This window comes from Cornus florida, unplaced genomic scaffold (assembly GCF_030987335.1).
Source record: "Cornus florida cultivar Cherokee Brave unplaced genomic scaffold, ASM3098733v1 CherokeeBrave_3.0.0_Hap2_Chr04, whole genome shotgun sequence".
Taxonomy (NCBI): Eukaryota; Viridiplantae; Streptophyta; class Magnoliopsida; order Cornales; family Cornaceae; genus Cornus; species Cornus florida.
In genome coordinates, this window is record NW_026775574.1 from 101,749,322 (window position 1) to 101,762,610 (window position 13,289).

The 13,289-nt window shown below is 35.0% G+C and overlaps 1 protein-coding gene across 1 annotated transcript; it reads right to left on the bottom strand.

The window, feature by feature from the left end:
* Positions 1-4,651: 4,651 nt before the first annotated feature.
* LOC132304277 (protein DETOXIFICATION 29-like) lies at positions 4,652-10,713 on the bottom strand. Its single transcript, XM_059801879.1, has 8 exons — positions 10,355-10,713; positions 9,174-9,715; positions 8,316-8,402; positions 7,072-7,128; positions 6,684-6,922; positions 6,380-6,498; positions 5,473-5,559; positions 4,652-5,378 (listed from the first exon to the last, which is right to left on the bottom strand). The coding sequence occupies exons 1-8, from the start codon at positions 10,700-10,702 to the stop codon at positions 5,283-5,285; spliced, it is 1,575 nt and encodes a 524-aa protein (XP_059657862.1). The 5' UTR covers positions 10,703-10,713; the 3' UTR covers positions 4,652-5,282.
* Between the last annotated feature and the right edge of the window lie 2,576 nt (positions 10,714-13,289).

Sequence of the window (13,289 nt, forward strand, 5' to 3'; positions counted from 1 at the left end):
TAAGATAAAGACTTCATTTCGGCGGCTATTTCATTTGAATGGTCAACTTGATGTAAGCTAACACTCTTCCTACCTTGTGAATTTCTACCATTCTTGGATAATAATGTTCAATGCAAAGAATTTTCACTCATGCTCTCGTAAAGACGTCACATGTCATCCTCATGCCTATCAATGTATGAACCACCCATGGAAGCATCAACCATACCCTTATAGTTGTCCGATAAGCTCTCAAAGAAATATTGAACTAATTGCCATTTGGGCATGTCATGATGTGGACACTTCCTAAGCAACTCATTGAAGCATTCCCATGCCTCATGAAACGTTTCTCCATCCCCATATGAAAATTCTCGAATTGAGGTTCTCATGGCATTGGTCTTAGAAACTGGATAGTACTTTTTCAAGAACTCTTGCTGCATTTCTGCCCAATAAGTGATTGAAAAAGGCCTAAAATTGTTAAACCAATACTTTACCTTGTCTTTTAAGGTGAATGAAAAAAGTTTGAGTCTTAAGACCTCTTCCGGCATAACCGTATATTTTACGGTGGAACATACTTCAAGAAACTCATCCAAATGCTTGTAAGGTTCTTCACTTGGAAGTTCATGATAGTTAGGAAGCATTTGAATGGTTTGTGGCTTAATTTCATAATGATGTGCTCTAAATGGAGGCAATTGGATGCATGTAGGTGCATTATACTCATTAGGCACATAATGGTCTCTTAAAACAAGAGGTGGATTAGCTACTTGAGGTGCAACATGAACACCTTGGTTTTGAATTCCTTGATTGATGATGGGAGGTTGTGGAGCATATATTGGCCTTGGCATTCCATATGGAACTTGGCCTTGTTGTTGTGGTGGTTGGTGAATGAATGGCCTAGGCATGCCTTATGGTACTTGTATGTTCTCATTGTGCACATTAGGATGAAGAATACCTTGTTGGTCTATGTGACCAAGGTCCTCAACATGATCATTATTATGGCCATCCATTAATAGATTGGTTATATTTGAACTTCCTCTTCCCCTAGGATTTCTAACGATGGATTCAAGATGCAAATCAAGAGGGACAAGAGTTGGTCTCAATGAACGACGTCTATGCATGCATAATGCAAAACACAACAAGCACAAAGAATGACAAACACTATGCCTTCACAACAATTTCAATGAAACTTCCTCTATAAACATTTAATTCATACTCCCATGCTTTAACAACAATGATGCAAAGAACAATTAAAAACAAGCCTCCATGCGGGCCGACGATTTAACTAAGGGATTAAGTAAAGAAAGTCTCACAAAGGTCCTTTAGCACTTCAACTCCAAATTTTAAGCTTAGCTTAGCAAATTTTTAGAATTTTTAGCTTTTTTCCTTGCTTGCTTAGCTTGAATGCTCCTTTGCTTACTTCCTCTCCAACAATGCACCTAGTCAAGTAAGAACAATACAATAAGTAACCAAAAAGAAAAATAAAAGTAAAGTAAAGACACGATCAAAAGAGTACTAATCCTAATTGATTCCACAAATCTGATGTTGCCAAATCAAATCGATCAATCCCGGCAACGGTGCCAAAAACTGATGGACGGAGGCCGCACTACCACCAAGTTTGAGAGTGTGAATTTTAAGGTGAGGGCCAAGAGTTTTACATTTATAGAAGCCACTACTACTTTTCACTATAAATATAGCTAGGGCGAGTAGGGATCGTCCCAAGGGATTGTGAGGGTCGGACAAGGTTGTGGAATCGCTATTAGGGCTAGTAGGTCGAGTGATCAAACAATTGGTTGGTTCGTTGATTAGAGAGCAATTAAATTGAATTAAGTAATAACAAATGAATGCAACTAAGAGTAAATAAGAGAGAGAAGAGTCTTGGGGTTTAGAGATCACCACCAAGCAATGCATTTCTATACCGTTAACAAATGACTAATGAGGGCAAATAGTGTGTTGCAACATTGGGGTGTGTGTGTTTGGTTGATTCAACAAGCAAGGATGACTAGTTAAGCATGTATTGTCTAAACATCATGTGAAAGGCACAATATATCTAAGCAATGAAGCATATATTGTCTAAACAACATATGAAAGGCACAATAGATCAAAACAAGTCATTAATCCTTTCATTAAGCTCACAATCCAAATACAACACAAGGTTAGAGACATATGCTACTTGCATTCAAAAGCTTGGATCATCAAACAACAAGCATGGATTGTCCTCCCATTTAACACTACACTACAACTACTCTACATCTACACTAGTAGTATGAAAATAAACTAAGGGAGAGGCACAATCCATCAAGGAATAAGTATGAACCATCAAGAAAATCACAAGAGCATTTTTTTAAGCACTATGTTTTGACAATCTCTAAATTTATAGCATCAATACACATAGACATGCATTAATAACACAAAATCTAGAGACAAGCACATAAACATCTATTCTAGCATACATAGACATATGGATAGAATGAAATGATCAATTGGAAGCATTAACCACATAAATCATTGAATAAACAAGATCTATGTATATCCAAGTGTCAAAACATTAATTACAACACTAATCCATCAATAATACACAAGATTAAGATATAGAAAGCATGTTTTGGGCTAACTCTAGCCCCAAGAGGATGTCTAGCCACTCATGGTGATGTTGCTCCAACCCTCAAGGGCTAACTCCATGGTTGAAATCTGCTCCTTGTTGATGAAGAACTCCAATGGTGTCTCTAGCCTCCTCATCTTTTCTTCTACACTAAGAATAGCCTCTAAAGTTGTATCTACCAAATGCTAAAAAAATTTGTCTCAAAAAGTGCATCATATTCCTTTTATAGGTAGGTCAAGTGGCACACCAAATGAGCTAGGGTTGTGCAAAGAATATTCTCTAATGATTAGATAGAGGACGGATTGAATAAGCTGGCTTTTTAACTTTTTCGCACTGGAGGAAGTTCGATCGATCGAACCTTAGACTTGGATTGATCGAACTTGCTGAGATCCATCGAACTGAGGCTGGATCGATCCAACTGGTTGAACTTTTTGGGAAAAGACAAATCCGAGATATTTTGAGAGATATTTTTGGGAAAAGGACAAAAGTAGTTAGTGGGTGGTACAACTGTGGATAGGATCAATCATTTGGATAAGTATAAAATTGTTCGATCGATCGAAGGGTAGTGTTGGATCGATCAACTTTGGACTTTATGCTTTGGGTCAAGGTTTGGATCTATCTTAAAGTACTGAGATCGATCAGTATTCGATTGATCGAACCATGAAGTTGGATCGATCGACCTTTGCTGCTTCCCACCTTTGGCTTCATTTGCTTCCTTCTTTCTCCACTTTGCTCCTTTCTTTATTTAATCCCAGAATTGCTTCAATTAAGCTCTTATTTGGCTAAGTTAGCCTATTTTCGGGATAAGTGCCTGAAAATGGAAATAATTCGAAATCAATCTAAAACGGTAGGGTAAGATAGATAAAGGTACTAGAATACCTAAGCTTAAGGGGTTTAAATACACACTTTTCAGCACTCATCATTTAAGTATTATTGTTATTTATCATTTTCAATGTATTTCGAGAGCCGTAAGAGTTCATAGGGTCGAAGTTGGGTTGCTTAGGACAGGGGGAATATATGTGTGTGTTGTTGTGAGTTAGGGTGTCTGCAGAGTGAGAGATAACTGAATGTGTATCAACTTGCATTATAATTAGTGGAGCTTACACGGGCCGAGGCCAAGAATCAAAGTTTTTGATCTCTAGTTGAGAGATTTTCCTTGTAAAATCACTGAGCACTTGTGGTTGAATGTGTGAGTCTTGATCATTGATATTTATTCAAGTGTTGAAAGAAGTTTTTGTAAAAAAAAAAATACCAATTCACCCCTTCTTGCTTTATCAATTATTAGTTGTCAATAGCCCCTTTTTTAGATTGAATTAGATTTTTTTTTTATTCTCTTCTTTTTAAGTTTTTCATATCTAGATTCATATCTAATACACATATAAATAAATAGTCATAACTCATAAACAAAATTTATTATTTTATGATAACAAAAAAAAAAAACTATAAAATAATTTAAGTTAAAGAACAATAAAACCAGATGTTAGAAAGGTCCAATGCTCCAACAAAATTCTTTAATCATTCTATTCCTATTTTGTAAAAAAATTGCTACTTTCAAAACTTTGAAGAGTCCTAAAATACCGAAATATGTGAGAATAAAAGTGATTATAATGAGAGAGGAGGGAGATGTGGATTCTCTAGGGAAACACACACACACACATTGTAATGAGAGAGGAGATTAAAAAATGTGAGGAAGATGCAAAATGGTAAATAAAAAAATAAAATTTAATAGGAAATGCCAATGCCCATTTGCAAAGACTATGGCCGGAGAATGGAACCTCCCTAGCTCCTTCTTCGAACCATCACAATCCAACCCCTTCTTCTCCTTTGCCATTACTCCACACCACCACCGCCACCGCCACCACCACCGCCACCATAACGAGTCTTACCATAGATACTTTCAAGTTGTTGATTCCCACCATCCCATTTATTGGTTATTATTGTTTCAGGGGCCTGGGCTTGGGACTTGTTTTGCCAAAGGTTGCTGTTGCCTGTTGCCCTTTTATGAGTGGGCTTTTGTTTGTCTGTGTTGGGTCTTTCATAACCAATCCAACAGTTGGGTTTTGTTTTATATTGCTTGATACATATAATCTTTCGAGAAAAATGGGCATTGTATGTGTGTCTATATATATATATTTTCAAAATGTAGCACAAAAGTACTGTCAATAAAATCAGGATAAAAAATAAAAATTAAAATTAAAAAAAAATTAAAAAAAAAACTAGACTTTTAAAGAAGCACTGTATTTTGCCAATGAAATATATCATTGATGAAACAATGGATTATTATTAGTATTTATTTATTTTCTTAAATAAGATTTTACATATCCAACAAAGTTGCAGAGCAAACCAAGTTACAGGCCATGGCAGACCAAAAAGAAAACCAGAGAGGCTAAATCCAAACAACAGCAAGAATACAAAAGTACATCAAAAAACCAGAAAACAACCACCACCACTTCATCCAAGAGCATACCAACTGTGTGTGTGTGGTGTGTGTGTGTGTGTGTGTGTGAAGAAGATGAGCCAATTCAACTTTAGGCCAAGAATTTTCAAGCACAAGAAGTAGAAGAGGAGTAGAAGGGATCAATTTGATGTGATCAGGTTGAGAAGAATTGAATCTGTTTGGATAAGGAAGGTGATACAAGGTTGGATTATTCTTCACTTGTAAATAAATAAATTTTGCCAAAATTTTGTTCATGCATGGCTTCTTCTGTTACGCTTTCTCGTCTCGGTTTCTTCTTTCTACATCATGCTCTACCACATCTGATTCCCCTCCCCATTGTTTTATTCTTTCACCAGCAATAGAAGCCTGCATTTAGTGCCGGATTAAATTAATCGCACGTTTCACTTTGTTAAAATTATGTTCGGTTGCATGAAATTAATATGCATGTAATTCTAATTACCTCCTTTTTCCAATTTGTTTTATAAATAATCCAGAAAAGGACGAACAACTGTAAAACTGTTCCACACAGCATTCCCCACCAAATTCCCTGAAAATTATCAATAATAATAAATCAATAAGAATCACTATTAAAAAAAAAAAAAGAGATTAATTCATGTGCTTAAACTTCAGGTTATCTTGAAAATGGGATGTACACTGTACGTGTGTGTGATATACCAACATATATGAAGATGTTTCCAAGTCTAGCAAGAACAATAACATCTTTTACTAAATTTTGTAATTTTCCACATTTGTATGTTGTATGGTAACATGCAAAGTCAGAAGGTGATAACATATGAGTCTTTTTTTTTTTTTTTTTTTTTTTTTTTTTTTTTTTTGGGTTAATGATGACATATGAGTCGTTGTCTAAGCAGGGCTGGTCCAAAGTGACCATTTTAAATGCGCCAGTTGGAGCAATTGGGTACACCTTATCAATATGTGCTTAGGGCAGAGTGCCGCTCTAAGGTGGGGGAAGGTATTGGGTGCGCCTGGCGTATCGTGTAACGAGTTCACTTGAGGTATACGTGTTGTGCATGCGCAGGTGTGTGTTATATACGTACGGCTAGGATGAATTGATTCATCATGCACCCGACACACTCAATATCTATTCCTAAGGTTGGTGTTTTTGGGTGTGTTTTTTATCTGAATTCTTGTAAGAGTTTTTTTTTTTTTTGTAATGATATTCTTGCACTTATTATGTAATTCTAATTCTATGATGGAAGTAGTTTTTCATTATTATGGGCTTGTAATTTATTTTGCTCTTCGTGAAATTTCATTATTAATTTTTTTTATAATAAAATAATTCAAAAGTAGAATAATAGAAACCAAATATTAATTAATAATTCTAGTGGAGAGAAGGTGTTATTTACCTTGACGCCCATGCCAAGTTTGTAACCCATGATGAGACCCACAGGGACACCAAACACATAGTAGCACCCAATGTTCACATATGCAACAAGTGCTTGCCATCCTGCTCCTATGGCCACCCCTGCAACAATTCAATCAACCCCCATTAATTCAATTCAATAATCTTTTTTTTCCCGAGCTATTTGGAATCGGTTACATGAATCATGTCCCGTTATTAAACTCCATATCTTAGCTCATAATATCAATCAGTTTCGCAATAATATAAGTATAAGCACAAAGAATTAAAATTTTGAAATTAATAAATACCGGAGAGAGCAGGTTGAACATTGTTAATGACAATGCTAAGTGCTAGCAATGGTGTTAGCTCATATACAAGCTCTTTGACTTCTGCATTGTCTGTAAATATGGACGGGTACTGCTTCTGGGTAATCATCAAAATCATTGCGAGGAAGAGGCCAAACAAGAATGAAGTTATTCCAACCACAATCACCGAGAATTTGGCCGTTCTAGGGTGGGCTGCACCGAGTTCATTTGACACTCTTACTCTGTATATCCAAATTTCAATTAGTAAGAATAGTTAATCAAATTTTTATTATTTTTTTATAGTTAATTTTGTGTTGTTAATATTTTTGGTGCAATTTTTATTAATTGTAGAAGGCAAATAATTGACTAGGGAGGGGCTTGTGTTACAAACCCTACGGCTGCATTCAATCCAATAGCTTCCATGATTATCCAGCCCAAGATGTTCATGCTGCAAATGCAATAATAATGAGGACCACTAGTACAAAGTCTGCAATGTGGTAATAATATTGTAACAACTTATATTATATAATAAGGACCACTACTAAGTCTGCAATATTGTAATAATAGTACTCGTAACAACTTACGAAAAACACCGTCATAAGAAGGGTTGGTGGTGCTCACATTTAGAGTCCCACGTGATTGACTTGATCACATTTTATAAGTACTTTTGCTAATATATTCATTTGCTTCCGCTATGTTAAAAAATAATAATAATAATAATAATAACAATAATAAGAAAAATCGGAAGGGTTGATGTTATCAAGAAGTCATTTCTTTATTCACGTAAATGTAATCAAATTAATTTGACAATCAGACTCTCTGTCACCACTCTTTGGAAAGAAAAAAAAAAAAATTATGATAGAATTTCACAATCAGAATCTCTCGTGATAAACTTACTCAATTTATAAATGGATAATCAGAATCTCCAAATACTTTTCAAAATTCTATTAACACTAATTATTCATAATTTTTAATGGTAATTTTGTATAAGAAAATTAAAGTTGATCTCTTAAAATTTTATAAAGTTCTAATTTTGTGTTACTTATAAATGAGAATTAAAGATGCTTTGTGAAATAAATTATTTATGATTATTTTGAACCTTTTGGCCTTGACTTAAAAAATTCAAATTTAATAATGCAAGTGCTTATTATTTTGTAAGTCTTGCTATATATATATATATATATATATATAAAAGTGTATAAATTATTTGTTATGATTTAAACGGAGAGACAAAAAAAAAAATACTGGGCAATGACAACTTTATTAATGGACTGTTACCTAATATTCTTTTTATTTAATTTTCTCATATCAGTTATAGATTTGTTCTTAAAATGTACATGAAAAATGAACCGAAAAAAATTTATTACAATTATTTTATTTATTTATGAAATTTAACTTTATATCACTATTTGGTCGCCTAATTGAAAGTTTCTGTCTCCACCCTCATCGTGGATTTGGGTTGAAAAATTGAAAATCACAGTTTAGAAGGTGAGAGAGAGCACTTCGGGGCTGAAAATTCTAATCTTATTTGTGTTTTGAAACTCTCGACCTTAGATCGTTGAGGGTCGGTTATACGTGAACCATTTGTATGCCTTATTTTATAATGTTAGTTAATGTGTGACATAACACACTCACCATATGGAGAAGGCGTCCACCGAAACTTCTGCATTCTTTAAAAATCCAGCAAAGAGAATTAATACAGTAAGATACCATATCTCCAGGCTGCATAAATATTGGAAAGATAAGAACATAAATCGGAAACATTGACTTAGAAATAAAGAAACCTATCAACTAATAAATTAATTAAACAGGTGTGACCTTTAAAGTGACTCCATACCGAGGGGACCAGATCCCTGTTATTTGTGGTCATACAGATTTAATTTCACACATATTCAAGAAGAATTCATATATATTATATTATATTTGATTGTAATCTGTGTATATTGTATTTAATGAGACAATAACACTTTAAACAACAAACATGTAACATTAATGTAGTGGTTGTGCATGGAATTCTCAGTTAAAAGAAAACAAGAAAAAAATAAAGGAGAAGAGCGTTTGGAATTGTTTGGTGGACTTTTTAAAAAGGAAAATGCATTTCTTTTTTTAAAGTCAGTTTTCTAGAATAAGTTGAATCAATTCCGGCTATTTTTGTACTTTATGACACCATTTAAGAAGTGATACCATGTTATCTGTGTTAACAATAAAAATACATTTATTTTAAAAGTAAGGTACGTTACCAAAAGAGTTTTCTAGTAAGAAAATTATTAACTCTTTACATTTAAAGACTGAATCGAGTTTTTTAAGATAAATAAAAAATTAAATAAATTATTTAATAAATTTTTTAATTGAGTGATTAAATATAGAGGACTCTTGATCACCAACAATTTTTTTTGGTAGCATTACTCTTATTGGATCGCTAATAAGCCCATAATACTATTATAAACGAATATTTGAGGAGCATTAAAGTATTTTTCGAAAAACTAGTCTCACCAGATCATTACAGCAGATGCAAGAGACAACCTAACGAACCCCCACAGATTCTGAAAGGCCTTCCATGAAAAGCCAGACCAAGCACTACCACAAGTCCCACTCAGGATATACAGAAGCTGAGCCACCACTATGAACCACCATGACAAGTTCAGCACAATGGCTCCACCCACCAGTCCCCACCCCAACTTCAGCATAAACAACCAGCTGAAGAAGGTGTGGAAGAGTAAAGCCACCGCGGAGATCACCGCCATTGCCGTGATCTTGCTCTGCGCCTGCAAGAACTTTGATATCGGAAAGTTCATCGCGTAAGCAAAGAGCTGAGGAATCATCCACACTGCTAAAGTTCCGGCTGCCTCCGATATCTCATCTGTCTGTCCGATGAGCCTCAAAAGCGGCGCGGCGAAGATGTAGACTTGCATCAGTATTAGGGCAGTGGCATTGAGGATAAGCCATGATCTCTGCATGTAGATCCCTAGCATATTGATCTGCCCAGCTCCAAAAGCTTGTCCACAAAGTGTTTCCAGTGCACTCCCCATTCCCAACTGTTGTTCCACTAAAATTCATTAATTAGTACTGACAATTTAATATGAATTCAAAACTAATAATATATTAGCAACTTTTAGAGTATGATACATTTCTAGGTGAGGAAATCATAGTATGATACATCACTTATAATTAAAATATAAATATAAAAAATAAAAATATTGTTATTAATTATGATAGCAACAACATAGTACTGCAATGGATGGCTATGATCGCTTTATAGATCATAGCAGCATCTTATAGAGAATCCAAGACTTATTATAAGTTGTGAGTGAATTCTTGCAACATGCAGTATGGTACTGTATAGCAGCGGACGACTGTGAGTGCTCCATTACTACACATAACAATGTAATTACAGAAGATCAAGACTCGTTAGAAGGTGTGAGTGAATATCCTAGTGTGGTATTGAATCGCAAGGGATAGTTGTGATCGCCCGTTTAAGGATCCCAACCTCTTAAAAGTTGTGAGTGGATCCTCACAACATGCAGTATGGTATTGTATTGCAAGAGACGACTGTGATCACTTTACAGATTATAGTCTTACATTATAAGTAAGGATCTAGACTCTTAGAGATCGATGCATCTCATAATAGAATATCAGATGCAAGTATTTTTTTGTTAAGATAGACTATTTGTTACCATGATCCCAATAGAGAGGGCCGCGATGACATTGTTCTCGATGGAGATGGCGGCGAGTTCAAGAGTTCCGAGATGGCCGGCGAAGGTCTGAGTAATGAAACCGAGGGTGTATTGGCAAATGGAGGTGAAGATGGCCGGTCCGGCGATGTACCAGAGCTTCCATGACTCAACCTTGAACTCTCTGAAGAAATCTCTAACTCCATTGATGGGCTGGATGTCATTTTCATCGACAACGAAGGACGATGTATAGAAAGAACTATTTGATGCTATCAGAATGCCGTGTGGATTATCTGGATACATTTGCTCATCTTCACTTTGGGAGAGAAGTGGCTGCTTACAATTCTCCATGAGAGAGAGACGGAGAGAGAGAACAGAGAGAAATTATGAGTACAAAGTCTTTGAAATTTTGATCAGATCCGTATTGCATGAGATATATTTATATGCTGTCTAGTCCAAGTTTATTTCTATTTTTTCCATTTGAATTATCTATAGACTATAAGTAGTCCAACTTTGACCACACACTTTGTTCCTTTTTTATTTTTCACTTTCACACCCAAAGACGTATGCATTTTTTGTCCGCGTGTCCATTGCGTTTAAATTAATAATGCAATAAACTTGAATGAGTAATTTTTTATATCCATATGCTGTAATTTAGGAGGCCGTGAAGGTTTGTAAACAAACAAACTTAAGATTGTATTATTTTTCTTTTCCTCTTGTTGATTGATTTTGGCCCCTGCTGTTTGCAAAACGAAGCGTACTGTGCTGGAAATTTCAGATTTCAGCAAGATTTGGCCTTAATCAAGCGTGTTCGGTCTACCACTATGGTTGTAGCCGTCCAACTCTTAGGTAGGCTACCTCATCTCTCTTCGTCTTATAGCACCTCTTCATTCAATTAGCTTCTTGAAATGGCAATGTATATATTTTTCAGAGTTGCAAACCTCCCCACTTGAATAAAGAAATTTTCATTGATACTTAAACAAAAAAGAGCAGAATAGAAACATAGGATTAATGTAGCCGACCCCAAATAATTGGGAAAAAGACTTGATTGTTGTATTACTTAAACATAGAGTTATTGATCCATTCCCTATTTTATTTACTATGTCTCACAGACACACACTCAAGAGAATTGATTTTGTATAATTTTAAATGACATCTTTTGTTTGACACTATTATATTTAGAAAAAAAATTGTAGTTCACTAGGTCATAGTTTCATGTTATTCTATTCTAGATGAAGGTTTAATAGTGTTTTCATTTTTTTTCATTTTGGAATTTCTTTTGAAATTTGTATGTGATAGAAGGTTATATAAATGTTAGTAAGATGTTTATACAATGGCAGAGTTGGACGAGAATATGCATGATGTTGAGGGCTTCAGCATTGTTCCCATGTTCATTTAATTCCAGAAGGCAACAGGTGTTTTGTCCAGCTGATATGGGTTGTTGGAAGAGCAGACTTGGCTTTTAAATATTTTTTTATTATTATTATTATTTTTTTTTATAAACTATTAAGTGAAAATTTATATCCCATGAGCAGGCCGGTCTCATCCTCATTATTATTATTTTTTTATAAACTATTAAATGAAAATGGAGATGATGGTCAAAAAGTAAAAGGTCTAAGCAGGAATTGTTGTTGGTTGTAATTAGGTTTAATTTTAGTTCCATTTTTGTTCACAGACCCTTGCTTTGATTTGGCATATTGATAACCATCAATGGAGGTCTCTCAGTCATCAACAAGGTGGGGAAAGACATTCACGCCGGATCAAGATGTAACAATTTGCAATTCTTGATTGAGCATCACCCAAAATCCAATTGTTGGTAACTCGCAATGAAGGACACGTGAAGTTTAGCACTTTCTAGCAATATGCAATTGGTTTGTTCCCTGTATGAAGTCCTTTAATTTGATTCTAAATTCCTGCATGAATTGTGATACCCCTCGGATCCAAGACACGGGTTGATCAGGCCCAGGCCCAAACCCGAGAGAATATCAAACAATTAATATTTAAAACGAACACGGAATACAAAATGAAATAAGAAATAATTAATAGCTTGAAGAATCTAAAATAAAATCCTTTAAAAATAAATACTTAAATCCGGTAATCCAAAACCTTCAATAGCTTAAACAACTCGAGAATCCATCTCTAGTGGACCCCTAAAAAATAATCCAAACTGAAATGAAACTACTCAAAGAACATCCAGAGTAAACCATAGAGAGAAGTCCTACGTCATCGGAAGAGTGAGTAGTAATCTCTGCTTAGCACGATCAGGTCTAAGTCTGAAATTGCCGAGTACCTAAAAAATAGAAGTGGGTCAGACCCACAAACAAGTTCTATCCTATGACAATTCAAGCAGAGACTCGATACGCATATACATTCTAACAAACTCAACAATATCTATATTTTATATATATATATATATCCACACTACAGGACTCTCACTGGACTATGCAGGGGGTCTCAACCTGAATAGAAAGCAATATACAAAGCGCACCTGGGTGGGCATGAGTACCAAAGCCTAAAAGGGTATACCTCAACCTAGCATATCCAGCTGCGCATCCTACTGCATATACGTTCCCTAACCGACGATTCTGAGACTTAAGCTCATATCGCGGTACCATAAAAATGTATTTAAAATCCTATCATATCCATCCATAAGAAATTCAGTTACTCAGTCAGTTTGTGCAGTTTCTTTAACGTAACATAGATAACAAGTAATTCAATTAGTCATTCAGCTTGTGCAGCTTCTTTGACTTAAGTATAAGTAGGATTTATTTTATAATCCATTCCCTTTATCCTATCCATCCATAAGAAATCCAGTTAGTCATTCAGCTTGTGCAACTTCTTTAACATAACATAGATAACAAGTAATCCAGTTAGTCATTCAGCTTGTGCAGCTTCTTTAACTTAAGTATAAGTAGGATTTATTTTATAATCCATTCCT

Coding starts and splice junctions, on each gene's coding strand:
- LOC132304277 (XM_059801879.1), bottom strand. CDS start 10,702: ATGGAGAATTGTAAGCAGCCACTTCTCTCCCAAAGTGAAGATGAGCAA. Junction 9,716..10,354: donor CCCTCTCTATTGGGATCATG/GTAACAAATAGT, acceptor GTGGAACAACAG/TTGGGAATGGGGAGTGCACT. Junction 5,379..5,472: donor AAACAAATTGGAAAAAGGAG/GTAATTAGAATT, acceptor CACTAAATGCAG/GCTTCTATTGCTGGTGAAAG.